At 37.6% G+C, this 21,664-nt stretch overlaps 1 protein-coding gene across 4 annotated transcripts in view; it reads left to right on the top strand.

Annotated features, from left to right (window-relative positions):
• LOC150104072 (CUGBP Elav-like family member 1) overlaps positions 1 to 21,664 on the top strand; it is a 579,257-nt gene that overhangs the window by 223,485 nt on the left and 334,108 nt on the right. For all 4 annotated transcript variants that reach the window (XM_090397270.1, XM_090397273.1, XM_090397272.1 and 1 more), the window contains one exon: positions 996 to 1,136. In XM_090397270.1, the coding sequence (XP_090253396.1) occupies positions 996 to 1,136 (141 nt within the window). The remainder of the gene's footprint in view (positions 1 to 995; positions 1,137 to 21,664) is intronic.

A 21,664-nucleotide genomic window follows, 5' to 3' on the forward strand; every position in this document is an offset into this window, starting at 1 on the left:
CCTGATTTTCAAAAAGATGAAATTGCGTTGGAAAAAGTTCAGAGGCGATTGACTAAGGTGGTTTCTGGTCTCTGGAATGTAGAGTATGAAGACAGATTGACAAAATGCAATTTGCAGAAATTGGTGGATAGAAGGAGGAGGGGGAATATGATTGAGACATATAAGCTGTTGAGTGGTTATTACCAGATTAACGTCGGGGAGGTTTTGCACAGAATGGGTGAGGATAGCAGGAGAACAAGAGGTCATTCCTGGAAGCTGTATAAGGAGGGTGTGAGCAAGGGAGTGAGGAGCAGGTTTTTTGCATGGAGAGTGGTGAGTGATTGGAATGCTTTGCCCGAGAGTGTGGTGTGTGCAGAGACAGTGAATATATTTAAGGCATAGTATGATAAACTGTGTGTATAACAGTGGACCTCCCACGATGAGTCTTTGACTCCATGGTGGTTTTTATAATAATAATAATAATAATAATAATAACGGAATGGAAAAACTTTTTTTTTTTTTTTTATTAAAAAGCATAATATAACATTTTTTTTGGAGTTTGATATTCTGAAAGTTTTTTTTGTTTTTATGTATTTTTAAGAAAAAAGAATGCATTGAAAATGGTGCTTATTATAGCAGATACTGTTTTTGTAACATAAGAAGATTACTCAATATAACAAACTGCTGAAAAGTAGCAGTGCAAACCTTACTAGGCACAGTGTTGTCTTTATTAATGAAAATCCATTATAACAAACTATTCCTGTGGTTCCTACAAGTTTCTATAAGAGAAACAGCTGTCTTCTTGAATATGGAATACTCAGTCATTAATTTCAAAGGTAGTTAGTTTGTGTGTGTGTTATTCCTGTAATTTACATTACTGATAAGCGAATAACGAACTAACAAATTCAATTCACTAACATGGTAAAAAGTAGTTTATAGTTAATTATTATTCCTTTTGAATATTTCCCTCATTCAATATATTTTTTGCATTTTCTTACATATGTTATGCGTTTCAGGGATGCGGTAGTCCTTTAGTTGTAAAATTTGCTGATACTCAGAAAGAGAAAGATCAAAAAAGGCAACAGCAGATGATGGCAAATTTATGGAATATGACTGGATTTTCTGGGCTGGGTACTATTAATCCTCAGTATTTTGCTGTAAGTATATCTTCATATCTTGATCAGACTTTTAAATATTTATTGGTAATAAATTAAATTAAAAATCTGCAATCCTTGGAATCAGTAGTTTGTATATATTGAATTTTGCACATTATGTGTGTAAACAACAGTTGTGGCATAAACATGTAACAGCTTTAGCAGGTTATTTATGCGAACACCATCCACAAAAATATCATGTACTGTACTTATCATGTTGGAAGTTTTTCCCCACTTGGTTAGACTATAAATTATGTATTTAGTTTAATCCTTTATCCAAGTATAAGCAAACAAAGTTTGTGCCTGAAGTATCTTCAGGACTGGGGCAACTTGTAGCAAAGGTGGACAGAGCTTCACATCACTTGCCTTCTTCTTCTTCTTCTTCTTCTTCTTCTGCAGCTTCTCCCACTTAAGTGGGGTCACTGTTTGTTATGAGTCTCCTCCACACCTTCCTGTCTTGGGCTGTCACCACATCCAAGTTCTTCATCTTCAAGTCCTCTTCTACCAGCTCCCTCCATCTCTTCTTTGGCCGCCCACGCTTCTGCCTTCCTTGCACATCCATCTGCATGACCCTTCTTCCCACATATTCGTCCTCCCTCCTCATCACATGACCAAACCATCTCAACCTTGCCTCCTGTATTTTCGCTCCTAAGTTCGTAACTTTCACTGTTCCCCTGACATAGTCATTTCTCAGATGATCCTTTCTGGTCACACCGCACATCCACCTAAGCATTCTCATCTCTGCTACTTCCATCCTGCTGATGTTATTTTTCCTCAGGGCCACAGTTTCTATAGCATATGTCATAGCTGGCCTCACTACTGTCCTATAAATTTTGCCTTTCAGATTGATCGGCACCCTCTTATCACATAACACTCCAGCCATCTCCCTCCAGTTCCTCCAACCTGCTTGTATCCTGCATCCCACTTCCTTCTCACCTCCTCCATCTTCTTCCACTGTCGAACCTAAGTATCTAAAGTCTCTCACCTTCCTGATGACATTTCCTTCCAGCTCCAGGTCTGTCTCCTGGCCACCGCCCACTGCGCAACACATATACTCTGTCTTACTTCTGCTCAGTCTCATACCTCTCTCTTCCAGTACTTTTCTCCATCTTTCCAGTTTAGTTTCCGCTTCTTCTCTTGTATCTACACACAGCAAGATGTCATCTGCATACAACATTGTCCAAGGTGCATCTTCTCTCACCTCCTCTATTACCACCTCCATCACAATATTAAACAGAAACGGACTTAATGCTGACCCTTGATGCAAGCCAACTGTTACTTGAAAACTTTCTGTCTGTCCCAAACAGGTCCGAACACTTGTCTTCACATTTCTGTACATTTCCTGCACCAACCTGACATATTTCTCCGGCACCTTCTTCTCCCTCAGACACCTCCAGACTTCTTGCCTTGGCACTCTATCGTATGCTTTCTCCAGATCAATAAATACCAGATGTAGCTCCCTTTGTTTCTCTCGATATTTTTCCATCATCTGTCGTAACCCAAAGATAGCATCTGTTGTTGATCTACCAGGCATGAAGCCAAATTGTTCCTTTGCAATCTCCACCTCCTCCCTCAATCTACCATCAAGAACCCTTTCTAGGATCTTCATTGTGTGGGACATCAACTTTATTCCTCTGTAATTTTTACAGTCTTGTGCATCCCCTTTACCCTTGTAGATGGGAACAAGAGTACTCTCCCTCCATTCCTCGGGTATATTTTCCTGTTGGCAAACTTTCATGAACAGGTCCCACAGCAGGTCAATTCCCTCTTCCCCCAGTGCCTTCCATGCCTCCACTGGAATTCTGTCGGGGCCCACCGCTTTTCCATTCCTTATCCTCTTCATGGCCTCCGTCACTTCCATTCTACTGATGTTCTGCACCATCCCCTCAGAAGGCTGCCCATCTCCTCTGTGAGTCCTTGCATTTTCCTCATTCAGAAGTCCCTCAAAGTATATTTTCCATCTGTTTCTTATGTCCACATCCCTCCATAATACTCTTCCTTCAGCATCTTTGATCTGCCTCACATGTAAGATGTCCTTAGCTGCTTTATTTCTACATTTCGCTAGTTGGTAAATTTTTCTCTGTCCTTCCTTTGTTTCTAATTGATCATACAGATCTTGATATGCCATGGCCTTCGCCTGTGCCACAACTCTCTTGGCTTCTTGCTTTCTCTCTTTGTACACCTCTCTGTCCTCTTCCACTCTTGACTCATCCCACTTCTGCTTTGCCTTCCTCTTAGCTGTCACTGCCACTTGTACATCATTATTCCACCACCAACCCTCCTTCTGCTCTCTAATCTTTCCAGATGTCTCACCAAGCACCTCGATTGCACAGCTCAGGATTACTTTGGAATTATGTTTCCACCAATCTTGTACACTTTCCAGTCCATCCGAAATCCTCTCTAACACTCTCTCCCTAAAATGATTCCTCACACTCTCTTCTTTTAAGCGAAACCACTTAATTGTCTTCATCCCATGGCAACCAGAAGTTCTTATTTTCGATCTTAATTTAAAGTCTGCGCACAGCAGTCGGTGTTGTTGTGCTACTTGATCTGTTTGAATTACCTTACAATTTGTCACAACCTTAAGATGTTTTCTTCTAGTCAAAATGTAGTCAATTTGTGAGCTGTTGTTACCACTTCTAAATGTTATCAAATGTTCTTCCCTCTTGAAGAAAAACGAGTTCACAATTGCCAGATCAAACGCTACTGCAAAGTCCACAACCCTCTCTCCTTCCTGGTTCATCATTCCCACTCCGTGGCCACCATGCACCCTTTCACAGTCTCTATTTTGTCTTCCTATGTGCCCGTTCAAGTCTCCTCCGACAATCACCATCTCATTTTCTTCCAATTCCCTCATTTCTTTATAAGTATCTAAAGTCTCTCACCTTCCTGAAAGGAGAAAGAAGCAAAGAAAGAAGAGGAGGGACCAGTCTACAGAATAATATAACAGATATATATTACATGAAGTAAGGCATGGTCCAGCATCAGGTACCTCGGGTTTGCCATGCCCGTCACATCACTTGCCTTAGTATCCCATAATGCAAAGCACATGTCCTTGCAGACATGTATAACGCTATGCATTGTGGGAAGAGTCACTACTCAGACCAGTTTGGTCTGGGTAGTAACTGCAAGTAAGCTATGGATTGGATAATCAGGAAATCTTCTTCCAGATTAACAGTGGTAACATCAAACTTTCCAGGCTACTTCAGCTTCTGTTATACCTAATATTCCTATCTTTAAGTGTGATGGAGTCACTTAAGTAAGGTAAATAGAAGATCTTTGTGTAGATTATAAGGGAATGGATTGTCCAATTCTCATTTTCCTGTGAGGTGTTATTAGTTACCCACTTGGGTGCTGAATTGAAATTGTATTCTGTCTAGGCTGAAATTGTTTATACATTATGGCAGATAATACATAAGCAATACACCAGAATGTATAAACACATATGGTGTATAACATAACTAAGTATCACGTTAGCTGGGAAGTCTGGTTATGTCATCATTTATTGATATATGAGTAGGCACAATATATATACAGGGTTGGTAATTAATTTACGGAATTGACAACGCATATAAAGTAAATAAATTAAAGATAACTTTAATGAATCACTTCTATATTTCGGCAATGTCACATTGCCATCTTCGGGAACATAAAAATATGGTATGTGCACTAAGGAACTAACAAAGCAAATGAGGAAGAAAATAAGAACTAATTTTGTTCCTAAAGTCCTAATGGTGCCCTCTTGCGGGCTAATTTGGTAGTCTTGGCAGTTGGGCTGAAGTTCTCAAAATGAAAGTCTCCCAAATTTGGGGCAGTTTCATGCACCCAAATTTGTTGAGGTTAGGAACGTTTTTTAGAGCTGCTGAAGATTCTTTGAATAGTCTTTCGTATTTAAACTTGCTGCGATGGATTATTTTTGTCTTCTTCCAACGAATTTTATGGTGGGTATCTAAGGCATGGTCTGCCAGTCCAGAGCGGCTGTACTGGTGAAAACGGATGTAGTCTTGGTGTTCTGAAATCCTGATATTTGTTGTTCTGCCTGTTTGGCCAAAGTAGGACAATTTGCAGCTGCAAGGGACCTGGTATACACCAGGTAGGTCTAGAGGAAGTGGTTGGTCTTTGGTAGAGCGGATAAGGGATGCCAACTTTTTATATGGTCTGTAACAGGAAGTAAGGTCATATTTTTTGAGGATATTAGTTATTTTTTCAGAGGTGCCCTGGATGTAGGGGATAGTGATAGACTTGGTGTAGTCTTTATTGTGGAGGGGGGGAGGGGGGTTGTGGTTTATAGGTTTTAGTATTTTTTGGATTTTTTTGGGGTTGTAGCCATTGGCTAAGAAAGTGTTGAGGATGTGGTTTAGTTCCATAGTCAGGGCCTTGTCATCTGAGCAGATCAATTTTGCCCTGTTATATAGTGTTTTTATCACCCCATATTGTTGTGAGAGGGGGTGGTGGGATTGCTGGTGAATGTATCTGCCAGTGTGGGTGGGTTTTCTGTAAACAGAGAAAACCAAAGATCCATCAAGCTGGCGGGTGATTAAAGTGTCTAGGAAGGGGAGGGTGTTGTTTTCCTCTTTTTATAAGGTGAACTGGACTCTGGGATGTTGGTTGTTTAAGTGTGTTAGGAAGGAGTGGAGTGTATCTGAGCCATGTGGCCAAATAGCAAACACATCATCCACATAACGAAGCCAAATAGTGGGTTTTTGTGGGGCGGAGTTTAAGGCTTTCTCTTCAAATGTCTCCATAAAGAAATTGGCCAAGGGTGGGGAAAGTGGTGAACCGCTCTACCAAAGACCAACCACTTCCCCTAGACCTACCTGGTGTATACCAGGTCCCTTGCAGCTGCAAATTGTCCTACTTTGGCCAAACAGGCAGAACAACAAATATCAGGATTTCAGAACACCAAGACTACATCCGTTTTCACCAGTACAGCCGCTCTGGACTGGCAGACCATGCCTTAGATACCCACCATAAAATTCGTTGGAAGAAGACAAAAATAATCCATTGCAGCATGTTTAAATACGAAAGACTATTCAAAGAATCTTCAGCAGCTCTAAAAAACGTTCCTAACCTCAACAAATTTGGGTGCATGAAACTGCCCCAAATTTGGGAGACTTTCATTTTGAGAACTTCAGCTCAACTGCCAAGACTACCAAATTAGCCCGCAAGAGGGCACCATTAGGACTTTAGGAACAAAATTAGTTCTTATTTTCTTCCTCATTTGCTTTGTTAGTTCCTTAGTGCACATACCATATTTTTATGTTCCCGAAGATGGCAATGTGACATTGCCGAAATATAGAAGTGATTCATTAAAGTTATCTTTAATTTATTTACTTTATATGCGTTGTCAATTCCGTAAATTAATTACCAGTTATGTCTAACCAACGTATAAGTCTTACTACTAGAATATATACAGGGTGTTCGGGATAAATTTGACAGTTTCGTAAGGAAAAAGAAAATCTTCTTTGTATCTATTAAATTTAATGAATTGACAAAAAAACATTACAGGCAGAGTTAATTACAATACTATCAACAAGATTTACTCAAAATAACCACCATTAGCATCGATCACAGCTTCAATTCTGCTTCGGAACCTCGAACAAGCTGATGCTACAGTCTCCCTGGGAAGGGCCGCAAAAACTGTTTTAATTTTATCCATTAACTGGGCTTTTGTATTACTGGAAGTGCGATTGGTGTCTTTTTCAACTGCGCCCCATACAAAATAATCCATGGGGTTAAGGTCTGGGGAGTTTGGAGGCCAAACATTTGGACTGGTGAAGTCATAGAAATTTTCAGACAACCATTTTTGACTTTTCCCAGAGGTGTGGCAAGGGACCGAATCCTGCTGCCATACATACGGCCTACCATTGGCTACCCTTGTTATCCAGGGCTTGACTACAGTTAGCAACTCCACGAACAAAGCCCGAATTCCAATGCCAGGGTTCTTCAACACCTGTTCCTGCAGATTTGCGAGGAATTCTGCTGTACGAACGCAATCAGATCGTCTGCTAGGGATCTTTCTTCTTGCTACATCCTCGTAGTCACCATTGCAAGTCTCTAGTTCATGCCTGATTGTTTTTACTGTATTCAGGGAGCATTGGGCAGCAGTCGTAATATCCTTATTTTGATGGCGGGCACGATTCATCATGATACAAGTTATTCTCTTCCATGATTCAGGTGGGTTCCAGCTATCCATCCTTTCTGACATCTTGTATATGAATGAAGAAGGGTCCAAACTTTTAAATGAAGAGAAGTGTGTGTTAATACATGTAACTTACGGAAAAATATAATTAATTATAAATATGTCAAATTTATCCCGAACACCCTGTATATATATATATATATATATTTATTATTATTATTTTTTTTAAAGAATTGAATGACATAAACCGAAAGTAAGGGAAAAAGGTTTAATGGTATCACATGACACACACACACTAGGGGGGCCACCCCCCTAGTGTGTGTGTGTGTGTGTGTGTGTGTGTGTCTGTGTGTCTGTAATTTTTTATATAAACTGACTAAAAATCTGAGAATTATAACAAATTGAGATTTATTGGATACGCAACATGTTTTGTCGGGATCGACTTCATCATTAAGAACATAGAAAGCTATTAAAAGATACTGAAAAAAACATTGAGACACTCTAAAGCTATAAAATTATAAAGCTATAAATTCGACTATAAATTACAGTTATTAACTTGAGCTATAGTCCGTGTTAAACTTCTATTGTTGTACATCTGTGCGTGTGTGGATCCAGGAGATCGCCAGTATCTGATAGTAGAGCTGAAAGAGACGAAATCACCAGTATCTGATAGTGGAGCTGAAAGAGTCAGGCAAATTATAGCTGAGATTATTGTTCATATGAAGAGGGTCCAAGGTAATTTCTTTTGACTCGACAATGCGGCGTTCTACCTCATCGGGGCAAATGTGCAGGTTTGAAGTTGTTGTCCAATTTACTTCATGTTGGCGGCTTTCGTTATTTGTGTTTATTGAAAACAGGACATGGCCTGATAGGGCAGTAGTCCTGGTTCTCTTGTAAGCAATGTCTCTCTAGTGTTCCTCAAGACTTAGATTTCTCCGTTTGGCCATAGTAAGGTTTTTCCGCACTCCCATGTTATTTTGTATACACCTGGGAATTGTAGAAGGTTGTGAGATTGTTTGTAGTTGCTGAAACTTGATCTTATTTTTGGAAGAGTCGAGAAGCACGTTTGTATGTTAATCTTCCTTAAGATTCTACTCAGTTTTTTGGATAGTGCTGACACACACACACACACACACACACACACACACACACACACACACACACACACACACACACAGAAATATTCATATAGCAACAACTCGTTGGGATAGTCTATTAAACTGAAAGTAACTCGGGTTGCTTTATTCCAATTGGTGAATGTCAGATGGTTCCTGAATCTCATTTTCAGAAAAGATGTTTGGTTTGCTTATGTATTTCCAAAACTATTTCATGGCCTTCCTCAGTGTCCATTAGTTGGCCTGTAGAGAGCAAGATCACTGAAAGTACATGAAAGTGGATGTCTAAGTTGGTGTCCCAACCACCTCAGCTGACTTTTTCGAATTGTTTCTATTAGGGATATTTGCTGACTTTCTTTGAGAATGACAGTATTGGGAATACGATCTTGCCATGTGTATCCTAGTACCGATCAAAGGCATGGTGTCCCAAAGTTATTGTTGATATTAACTACTTATTGAGTAATGATGTTCCTTGTCTGGGAACCATATGAACATATGGCTTGACTGCTTGTTTTGTACCAACTGATTTTGGTTTTTTGGTGATGAGATTGGATTTCCAGATATAATTGATATAATAGAATTGAAGATATTTGTGCTTTTTTTTCACTGTCATAGTGTAAATTATTTACTTCTTCAAGAGTGTATTCATATGGTCTGATATTTCTTTTCTATTCTGTTCTTTAGGATTTTAGTTTTACTGCTGTTGACTGCCAACTCAATCAGTGCTGCATTTTCACATAACTTATCTAAGTGGTTTGGGCAGTCTGAATGTTAGTCAATCAGTACAATAGCATCTGCAAAACAGAGACTGCTTATTGTATTTTTGTCCTGCTGAATCTTCGAGAGTTATTTCGTACCCATTTCCTGTGGGTCTGAATATCTAATTGAGGATAATAATAAAATGATATGGTGTCAAAGGGTCTCTCTGAAGAACTCCAGTGGAAATAGGAAAGCTCTTAGTGATCTCTCCATTAACTGTTACTCTTGCATGGTAATATGGTTCTGCTATTGCTTTGATTATTATCAAGGGTATGTCATAATAAATGAGAATTTTGAACATCCTTTGTCTGTTGATTGAATCAAAGACTTCTGAGGAAATCTATGAAGTTTAAGGGAATGTTTTTCTCTCTTGCTCAATCTAGTAACCGTCTAAGGCTGTGGTCAACATTGTTATTTTACAAGAAACATGCTTGATTTTGAGCAGAAATTGTGTTACATACGATTCACTTCAGTTTAGAAGAATCCTGTTATAGATTTTAATGTGGTAAGATGTAGTGCGATTCCTATGTAAATTTCTGGGTTGTTTAGATTGTCTTTTTTAAGTAATGGTATTATTTGGCCTTCTCTCCATTGTGATGGAACGTTGGATGTAGCTAGAGCTGCATTACATATATTTACCAGTTGTTTTCAATGTTTAATATTCTGCTGTTATCAGGCATTTTTTATTTTTTTCTCCTTTTTTTAAAAATTTTTTCTTTTCTGATTCCTTTCTTTCGTGTATAAGGAATTAGCTACTTAGTACATTTCTCTGGTTTTATTTTGATATAGTTCTAATTTCTGATGGGTAGCCTGGATATGGTTTTCCTTGTCATTTCAAGGATAATTATGTTACCACTACATGAAAAATTAATATATATATTATTTCTGTCAAGATATATGTCTGATATTATCAGATCTTATATTTCTGTCGTTTAAGATGCTTTTTATTGTATTAATTGATCAACATCTTGGTCTTCCTCTGGGTCTTTTCCCTGCCAAACCAGGCAAAGAATTTTTTTTTTTTTGCTAATCTTTTTTCCTCTCATTCTGTTTAAGTGACCACACCACCTGAGATCAGCTCTACTAACACATTTCAGAATGCTAACAATAGCAAGTTCTTTCCTAATATTCTCCTTTTTAATGTGATACTGCCATTGATGCCATCTGTTCCTTCCATTAATCTTTTTCAGAACTCTCGTATCAGAGGTCTCTAGTCTATGACCAAATGTTGTATTTCGAAAACAGATCTCAGATCCATAAGTTAAAATTGGTTTGAACACCTTTTATACAGCTAATTTAGTGTTTTGACTGATTTCTTTCATATTCCACATAGATTAATTCAGCTGACTTCCTACCTTGCCAGCTTTACTAATTCTGTTGTCTGTTTCCATATCTAATTTACCATCTTCACAAAAAATTGTGAATAAATAGCTGAAATGCGTTACTTATTCTGTAGGTTCACCATTCATCATACAGTTGATGATTTCAATGTTTCTGTCTATTTTTGTTTTCTGTGTCTTTTTTATTGCTGATTTTCATATTGAAATTTATTACAATAGTTATTCAATTTAGCCCCCCCCCCCAGTAAAATATAAAAAGGAGATAAAACTGAATATGAGAATTACAGAGGTATTTCCTGACTGAGTGTTCCTGGTAAGATTTATGCAAGTATACTTGAGAAACGGTTGAGAAGTATTGTGGAAGAAAAGCTTGGTGAAGAACAAGCTGGATTCAGGCCAAATAGAGGCTGTCAGGATCAGATCTTCACTTTATGACAAATAGTTCAAAAATCATGAGAATATAACAAAGATCTGTATTTAAGTTTTGACGATCTGGAAAAGGCATATGACAAGGTGTCAAGAGAAAAGATATTTAATACACTACAGTTATGGTGTCAATGGGGCATTATATCAAGCAATACTTAGTCTTTATTTGAGTTGTAAGTCAGCATTTAGAATTGAAGGAAGTACAGGAGGATGGTTTAATGTTAAACTGGAGTCAGACAAGGATGTACATTATCCCCTCTGTTATTCATTATCTATATGGATCACATTATGAAGGAAAGTGGTATTAAACCTGATATCAAAATTGGAGATGTTAATATCAGCTCTTTGCTTTATGTGGATGATGTTATGCTTCTAAATAAATCCGGTATGTCTGCAAGATTCCCTGACTAAATTGAATAACTGTTGTAATATATATGGTAGGTCAGCAATAAAAAGATAAAGACAATTAAAAATAGGCAGAATCGTTGAAAATATCAACTGCGTTGTGAATGGAGAACCTGTGGAACAAGTAAAATATTTCAGCTTCGTAGGCACGATTTTTAGTGAAGATGGTAAATTAAATATGGAAATAGACAACAGAATCAACAAAGCTGGTATGGTAGGAAGTCAATTGAATAAATTTATATGGAATAAGAGAGAATTTAGCCAAAACACTAAATTAGCTGTATACAAGACAGTGTTCAAACCAGTTTTAACTTATGGATCTGAAAGCTGGGTCAGAAGTAAAACACTTGACCAAAGATTAAAGACCACAGATATGAGAGTCCTGAGAAAGATTAGAGGCATGAACAGATGGCATCAATGGCAATATCATATTAAAAATGAGGATATCAGGAAAGAACTTGACATTGTAAGTATCCAGGAATGCGTTAGCAGAGCTAATCTCAGATGGTATGGTCACTTAAACAGAATGGCCGAGGAAAGATTAGCAAAACAAGTTTTTTCTGCCAGGTTGACAGGAAAATGACCCAGAGGAAGACCAAGATATAGGTGGATTTATATGGTACAAAGTGCCTTAGATGATAGAAATATAAGATCTGATAATGTTGGAATCTTGACAAGTAACAGGCTGATTTGGAGGAAAATTGTATATAGGAAGTTAGTAATGATGTAAATTTTTCATGTAGTAATATCATATCCTGTACACATCTTGAGGGTACATGGCAGGAATTTGATGATGATGATGATGTTTCTCAACTATACTGGCATAAATCTTACCAGGAACACTCAGTAGGGAAATACATACATGCTGTAAGCCCACAGATGCGAGACCCTTTGACACTTCTGCACGTCAGAAGGAGGATAATCCATTCTGATAATAGGGTAATCAATCCGTCCTTTGGGATGAGTTGTTTATTTTTATACGTTACAAATTAACTTTTCCTTTATGGACATTGTACTTTTTAAACTGGTAACTATTTTGCTTATATAATAGTTGGAAATTTTTATGTATAAAGCACGTGATTTCGTGTGTTGGTGACCAATTCGTATATCCTTTATTTATTTATTTCCTTTAGCAGCATGAATTGACTATTCTCGACAATCTGTCAGACCTGGTTCTATGAACTGTGTGCGTACAATATGTAATTCTTGCATTCAGTTTTATTCCCCTTTTTATAGATGGATACCATGAGAGCTCTGCTCTGGTCATCTGGAATTTGGCCCTCTGAATCATGTAGTGCAGCCACTGTACAACTTTTATACCTCCATATTTGAGCATTTCTGGCTGAAGTTCATCTACTCAAACTGCCATTCCAAATTGCAGGTTTTTGATGACTTCTAACTTCAAGTATGAATATCTATTCCTGACTGCATTCCTGTTGGGAGTTTGCTTCATGCTGACACTTCTTGATTCAATTATCAGTTTTTCAATGTAATTAATCCAGACATCTAGAATATCTTCAGTTTTCATGCGATCTTTTTCATCTCTGATTCCTTTTACAGTACTCTTCCCTTCATTTTTAAGCTTTTTCGATAGTTTCCAAAATATTTTGCCACTTTCCTGATATTAATTTTCTATGTTCTTGCCAAAGTCTTCCCATGATGCTTTGCTCTCTTACATTTTGCTCTTTATTCTCTAAGTGCACAAGCTGACTGACTTACTAGGAACTTTGTATATGCTTTTTTCTTTTCCTTCACTGCCTCTTTAACTTCCTCTGTCCACCATGGAGTTTTGATTTTTCTATCCTTAACCCTTTAACTGCTGATTTTATATTCTACTGACATTATGCCATGTGCTGAATTAATTTTGCAAAAAATTTATAAATAAATCAATTAAAATTCTTACTGATGTAAGAAGTCTGGACAGCAATTCTTGATATACACTTATTCACTCACAAAAATGGCAATAATAATGTTTTATAAAATTTGCATAATTAAGTCCACTTGATTATGCAGATTATACACATTAATTTATGTAGAAATTAATCAAAATATATAAAGAGCACTATTATTTACAATACAGTTATTACTAAGCCTACCAAGTGCCAGGGTATTGAAAATCTTAAAAATTTAGCACGGAATGATATTTTTCAAAACAGGGCTGTACACAGAGTCCAACGTCACATTTGGTGCACATATACTGGCTCTCACAACGCTTTTTCTGCTCAAGAGTGGTATTGGAACAGACATAACAAACTCGAGCTTCATTTTTCTTCTTCTCAGTAGAAGGTACAAGAGAAGGGAAATGCCTTTCTTTGAGATGCAGTGGTTGATCTCCAGGTGATGGAAGTCCTTTCAACCTTCCTGTTGTTCTGGCGATATGGTACTTTTGAATTATTTCCCTGATAAGCATGAGTTGGTAGTCTGCTAAGTTTGTGTTTTTTCCAAATTTTACATTGTAGAGACAGTGGGAATTTAGTATGGTCATATCCAGAAGGTGGAAAAATAGTTTTTTGTAATAGCTAGAAAAATGTCAAGTTCTTGAGGGGTGGTGTTTTTCCACTGCTTTAGTCGTGAAGATGATGTAGATGGTCTATTATTTGTGGTGAAGGTATGAAACTTGTTTGTTTCGTCTGCTATTGTTGTCATTAGTTCTATGGAAAAAAAATTGTTCAAAAATATCTAAAGCTGAATAATCATCAGTAATATTACCTGTGATTATTCCTGAATTACTGCTATCAAATTGGTGTACACTTGGAGTAAATGCTTCATCACGCTACTTGAACAATACATCTTCGGTATGCATTCACTTACTCATGTTCGTATCGAGACTTTTGTCACTATCTTGCTCGCTTGTAACACTTACATCACCAAGATATTCTTCTTCATCTGAAGTACACAATTCACTTAACTCGAACAATTCTTCTCCCGACTCATTTGTTGTTAACAGTTCATCAATTTGATCATCAGTAAGATAACGCAGATATTTAATGGCAGACGCCTTATTGTGACATCCCTGAAATCTCTGCAGTCACGTGGTTTGTGCATCGTGCTACATATGATTAGTTGCACCAGTTCAAATTTTTCTCTTGAATAAATTTCAATTGATTGGCAATAGATGGAGGAACCTACCTGCGAAGTTTGAATATCTTACGATGATTCTTTCCATATTAAAAATTGTCTAAATATGGGAGGCTTGCAAACCATACATATACAGACTCAGCAAAGCAGACGTGTATTTCCGAGCCCATAATAATATGTTCTCAGCAGTTAAAGAGTTAAAGACAGCCTCACTGCATGCCTCTCTAGCTGACTCAGCCAATGTTTTCTTCAGGATTTGCCATTGAATATGCAAGGTTTGGTTCTTGTTTTCCAACTATTATTTTTTTTTCTTCAATGATGTTTGTGTATTTTAGTCTACAGTTCACCTCTGAAAGCTGCTCAACCTTGATGCGTTTTAAAACTTTCTTGCACACACTTCTTTTCAGTATGAAATTCAAGTTTATCCTGCTCAAAACTAAATAGTGATCACTTCCTATTTCAAATAGGAATGATGAGTGGAATGGGTTACCAGAGCCAGTTGTGAGTGATTTGGCTGTTAATGAATTCAAGGAAAGGTGTGATAGATTGGATTTCCTGCGATAAGACTGTGGACTCCATGGAGGATGCCCATATAATAATAGTAAAATCCTCTTTATGTTGTGTCCTGAACCATTGTGAAAGCATCGCTGTCAACTATAACATAGTCAATGAGACTTTTATTATTTCTTGCATCTTCTCTCCATATGAATTTGTGCACATTTTTATTCCTGAACATGCTGTTAGTAATAACTAACCAATGTCCTGAACAGAAATTTAGCAGGCATTTATCATTAGTATTAGCTTCGTACTTGTTTCCAAATTATCCTATAACATTTCTGTATGTGTGTGTGGTAATCATTTCTTACTCTGGTTTTATGATCAATACTTCACTGAGCCAGCTGCCTTTTCTGATGCCTCAAAAAAATTAATCTATTTCTTCCTTGGTAGAACCTTCTGCTTGACCATAAACATAGATAAGTCTCTTTGTTCAGTTGCCCATTCTGATATTTGCTCACATCCCTACTAACCACACCTTGGAGGCAATATCAAAATACTTGATATTGCCTCCAATTCAAGAAGATTATCTTCATATATAGTGTTGACTACTATGGCTATGCCTCTTTTCCCCTGATTGTTATTACCAGAATATAACATTTTGTGTTTATTGCTTAGAAAGATCTCACCTGTTTTTACCTTGTTTGTTTCAGTGACTTTTCACTGTTCACCCTGGTTCCCTGACAAACAGCATTGGTCTTGTTTAATCAGGCAAGACCCTTCTGGCATGTAATTCTGTCATGTTGTACCATCATTTTTTAATTGTGGTTTAAGCCAATAAGATTACAATTTGGTTGGCGAAATCTCATCATTATTATTGAACTAGCACCTCCATGGAGTCAAAAGACCCTTTGCAGGAGACCATACTATCCATACAATCTATCATACCTCTCCTTGAACCGATTAAGAGACCAAGCACTCACTACTGACTCTGGTAATTCATTCCACTCATTCACAACTCTCCAAGCAAAAAATCTAGTCCTCACATCCCTGCTAACCACACCTTTATTCAACTTCAAGGAATGACCCTTTGTCATTCCTTTCTGTCTCCTGTAGCCAAGTGCTGAAAGATTTCCTCCATCAATCCTATAAAACCCTTTAAACAACTTTAATGTTTCCATCATATTCCATGTTTTTCTCCTATCAACCAACATCTGCGATCCACACACACATTCAATCTATCCTCATAGGGAACATTCACAGACTACTCACCATCTTGGTCACTTGCCTCTGAATTTTCTCCACTGCATCCTCAAACCCAAGAAACTCAGGAGACTAGATCTGAGGACAGTAATCCAGATGTGGAAGTATCAAGGCTTTATAAAGAGGATTAACAACTTCCTTATCTCTAGTTATTAATATGTTCTTCAATAACTTAGTAATCTTACGGGCTACCTTAGCAATATGTCCTCTAAATTTTAACTCTCTGTCTATCACCACTCCTAAATCTCTAGCTTCATCTATTTCCTGGAGTACAGATCATCAATGTGATACATGACTTGTAATCTGTTTATCCCAAAATGCATAACTGTACATTTCTTCACATTAAACTGACATCCATTATCTTTTGCCCATACTGTCAGCCTATTTAATATCATCTTGCAAGCTCTGCACATTGCCTTGATTAACTATTACTCTACCTAATTTTACATCATCAGCAAACACCTGAATATTTCCTATATCATTTATTTACAAATAAACAGTGTGCCCATCACTGAATCGTTTTTCAGACCGTGAGATGCGGTGATTAATACCCTTGGAGGGTAATGGATGGCAATGCAGTAGCCAATGAAGTTCTAACTGAGACTCGACTATTGCTGTTACCCTCTTGCCATGTTCAGAGCTTTAATAGCTCAATAAAAGCATTTCCCTACACTGTCCTCTACAGATAACGGGGAAGATGAAAAGTATTCTTGCTTTGCCCCTTTAAGCCAGTCCTTATAAGGATATAATAAGCACTGAACCACAAGGTTCAATGCTGGGAAAACTACTGTTTTCGCCTGATTCTACCCACCATATACCATGTTTTGATATCTGTCCAGCAGCCACCTTCCTAACCACATAACCACTGTCATATTTATCCCCATTTGTTCAGATTTGCATAACAGAGTTCCATGTGGCTTTCTGTCAAATGCCTTTGCAAAATCCAGCATAAACATCCTGTAGCCATTTCCTTTATCCAACTTATCTGTTATTTATTATAAGAAGTTAATAAATTACTGTGGGGATGACCTATCCTTCACAAAGCCATGTTTCCCCTCATACAGTATCATATTTTTATCCACCCGTTCTTGAATTCTCTTTTTGACCAATTTTTCCAGTACTCTTACCACCATGTCTGAGATACTGATTGGTCTGTAATTTGATACTGCGGTCTTAAAACCTTCTTTTGCATTATTTTCCCTATCTCCATTAATTTCCCCAACTCCATGAACTCTACCAGAGCTGAGACTTCAGTTAAAGAGCCTAGTCAGAGGCATTGCCAGTTCCATTGCACATTCTTGCAAAATCCGATCTGGTATCCCATCTAATCCCACAGCTGTAGTTACATTGAGATTTTGCAGTATCTTAAGGACCTCCAATTCATACACCGCTGTTCCCACATTAGTGTTTGTCACATATGTTAAAGCAGTAACCTCACTTGGATGATATGCCCTTGCAAAGTGATCACTCAGTAACTCAACTATTTTATCTGCTTCTGTCACCTCGTGAACATCAGCACTCATTAAGGTTAATCTTCCATAGTCATTCTTCCTCTTACTTGCCACATAATGAAAGAACTCTTGGATTTCTTTTGGCCTGCTTGGCTAAATTCTTCTCGTAATCTGAGTTTACTTTCCTTGCATGCTGGTCACCTTTCCTACCTGAGCTTCTACTGTTCATGAGTTTGCTGTCACCTTTCTTCTTATATACCCTCCACAGCATTTTCTTCTTCTTCTTCTTCTGTAGCACATGCTTAATGATATTATTCATCCATCCAACTGATTAACCCTCCTTACCTTAGGTATACAATTTAATATTGCTTCATCTGTCCCTTAACTTTCTCCCATGTACTATTAACATTCTTACCCTGCATTGTTTTATGCCATGGCTAAGTTTTTAGCTTCCTCCTGAGCTTCTCATAATCACCTACCTTGTAGTTTCACATAAATCCCTTCTTGACAGAATATTCCTCATGTTTTACAATCTCTCAATTCAAGACCACATTGTCACCATCACCTGTTGTAGACCTTTGTTATTATGGATAGTTCTTTTGATTCTGTGACCAGGTTCAATACTCTCACATCCCTAGTCCCTTTCATCACATGCTGCCTCAAATAATTCTCTCTCAGTAGGTGTACAATTTCCATTTCCTTCCTGCCATGTGATCTTTCTTACTTCCAGTCTGTGTCTCCATAGTTGAAATCCCCCAATAATAATCACTCAACCTGTACTCATCGTACTAATTTGCTGATGCATGTCTTCTAGATCATCCATGGAACTCCATGTCCTATAGCAACAACCAACTGTATATTTTGTCTTACTGGCCTTGATCTCGCACCAGATTGCTTCAAATGAACACCCACCCTCCCACATATCTCCTGTTCTTTTTGGCTGCAATTCATCTGCTATCATCAGCAGTAACTCCTCCCTCCATTTTATCTACTCTGTCTTCCCTGAAAATACTAAGCCCTTCACATTCTGTCCCTGTAACTACTTCATCTGCTGTTAGCCAAGTCTCACTAATGCTTATAACTTTTGGCAAGGTTGCACTAACCAGTATCATGAACTCCTTCCTGTTGATCCTGATACTTCTGACATTAGTATATAGAAACTGCAGCATCCCTTTAAACCCCCACCCACCTTTACTTCCTGAATTGACTGCACTATTCAGTATTTTTACTTGGGAGACTAGATTCCACACTTGGTCATATTCACACTCACTCGCCTCATGGATGCCTTCACAAAAACTCACCTGCTTCCCTAATTGCTTAAATTTCCTGAATATGTGCTTCAGCTGCTTGGTTTAAAAACATCTTTGTAGACACCTAACACCAAAACTCTTTAGATGCAGTCCATCTGCATTGTACAAATCCTTCTTTCTGTCAAATACAGAGACCCCAGATCCAGAAATCCTACATCATTCCTTCTGCCTTGTAGAAGGAATGATGTAGCTAATGAATCAATACCTGCGTATTGATTCATTAGATACCAACGCCCTCCTCCTCACTTAGCCTCTAACATTGTGTGGCAGGAGACTTATGCACCTCACTCTTCAGTTTTATCTCTTCTAACAACTCTTTTACATCCTCTCTCATAGAATGCTTCTTGCCTCTCGAGTCATTTGTGCCAACCAAGACAATTTGTTCTTTCGCCTTTTTGCATCAAGAAAACACGATTTTGTCACACTTTCATTAATACTCCTTGATTGTTGAGTCTTCACACTTAATTTTCTCTTTAACTTGTAAGTTAATTAATGTTAATTAATATAATACAGTTCCATGCAGTATCTTTTCAAATGCCTCTTTTGTGAGGGAGAGGTCTTATCTTAAATTACTAAGATAAGTCTTCTCCTTCACAGAACCATGCTGTCCTCCATAGACTTATTCCTGTTCAACTCTTACCTAATTCTGCTTATTCTTCTTTTCCAATACTTTCACCACTGCTCGTGAGATATTGAAACCACCATTACCACTCAGTAATTAGACATATAAACCGAAGGATATCCCAAAAATGTCTTTTGTTATGTGGTAAGCAAAAGGGAGAATGATTATGAAATGATTATTTTAATGAACGCTGATTTTACAGTCTTCCTGTCAGCGTTCATTAAAATAATCATTCTTCCTTTTGCTTACCACATAACGAAAGAAGTTTTGGGATATCCTTCACTTTACATGTCTAATTTCTCTCAATCTTATTTTGCCTTTCTTCCCTGGTAGTCACATTGCTTGTGTTTTGTATTGCTCATGAGCCTGCTCGATCATCTTTCTCCTTATATATACATATCCTCAAAGACATTTTCTTCTTTTTAGCTTTTACTTAATGAAGGAGTAACTGCAAAAGCTGATTATCTTCCTGATACTGCTTTCCTTAAGTATCCCTTGAATATTTTCCAGGCATCATTAGCACCCTTCCTTTGCAGTTTCTTAAGCCATTCCACAGTTTCAACTATGTCATAATCACCAGCTTTGTTCTTCCACATGTACTCATTTATGAAGATTCTCTCTAGTTGGTGTATGGTGTTAGATCCTGAATGGAGAACTTTACAAGCAAATTCTTTATTCAGAATTTAACATACTAAATATTACTAATTAAGGAGATACCTGCACATCAGCACATAATTATGAAAATTTCCTTGTGTCATGTGATAAAATGTATTCTATATGTGCTATATACTGAAGTTTATTCCTGTATAACTGAATTCAGAAACAGAATTTTGTGTTAGAATAGTGAGAATTGTGTAAGGGAATTGTTAAATTATTTGTACATCCCATTAAGCTGTCTGGTGCATTACGAAATTTCCAAACAGATAATAAGTAGTAATCCTATGTAATCTGTATGAGTCGAGTGTAGCGCTGGAGGCTGTACCTACGCGGAAAGTGACGTCAGAACGACTACCTGGAATACGGTAACCTAACAGATTAGGGAGACTGTGGGATCACCCAAGGGGCATGAACTGTGAGGTTCGTGCGGCAAAAGACACATCGAATAGGGGCGCACAAAAGGGTGAATAAAGGACGATGCGCGCAATATTACAGGGCTTTTTCATTCTTCGGTTCCTGGATTCCAGTCTTGGGAGGTTTGTCGGGCGATTTGTGAGAGAGCGGTGGGTCGATTACAATGATGTCGGACGACGAGGCCTATTCCTGAGAATGCTTGAGGATTTCCAAGCGAAGCTGATTGTGATATGACTGCTTATGCAGAATCTAGCCTTCGAAAAAAGTCCCATCAAAGAGAACGGAGGAAGTTTCCTGAGAAGTGGTAGTAAATACACCAAAGTCCGGAAGTGATTCAGGGTTAGCATAGTGAATCGCCAGACGCAGAGACAGCCGACAACTATACAGGAAGGTAACCCAGATCTACATGTGATAGCGTTATAACAATCAGAAAGGATCCGGTAATGTAAAGAATTTCATTCTATGTTAAGATCGCTTTGAAGAAAGGGAGTTTTGTGTATACTGTAAGCTAAGGACATTTTTCTAGAGAACTTTTAAGTGAGAATTTGATTGAATTAGTTTAACTCTGTGTAACAAAGAAGACTTGTTGATAGACAATATTTTGATTGAGAATGACTAGGCTTGACTAATGGAATTTAGAATTAAGATAACTTTTGATAGAATATTAATGAAAGTGTTTAATGTGTATTCAATGAATAACTTGTGGAAGGAATTATAACCTAGTAGTGTTATGCTTACACTTAATCTTATCTTTTCATAATTGAAGGATTTAGCTTACTCAACTTAATTGATGTGATTTAGTATGAACCTTGACTCAGTGTGAGTTTTGTTCTATTGAATGTTTCAATTTTCTTAACTGTACAAATGTTTTGTGCTTTTCTAATAAATATGTTTTATACCTTATACCTGAGTTTATGCCTGATTATGAATTCAAACCACCACTTGTGAAATAGAACCTTTTTGGCGGGAAGGAATTTAGATATTGTAGTTTAAGTGAGATTCAGGTTACGACTGCTAACTGAATCTGCTCGGTGCTAGCGTAAGATTAATTATT

The sequence above is a fragment of the Typopeltis vanoorti genome, chromosome 8, assembly GCF_054136105.1.
Source record: "Typopeltis vanoorti isolate ZY-2024b chromosome 8, IOZ_Tvanoo_1.0, whole genome shotgun sequence".
Classification (NCBI taxonomy): Eukaryota; Metazoa; Arthropoda; class Arachnida; order Uropygi; family Thelyphonidae; genus Typopeltis; species Typopeltis vanoorti.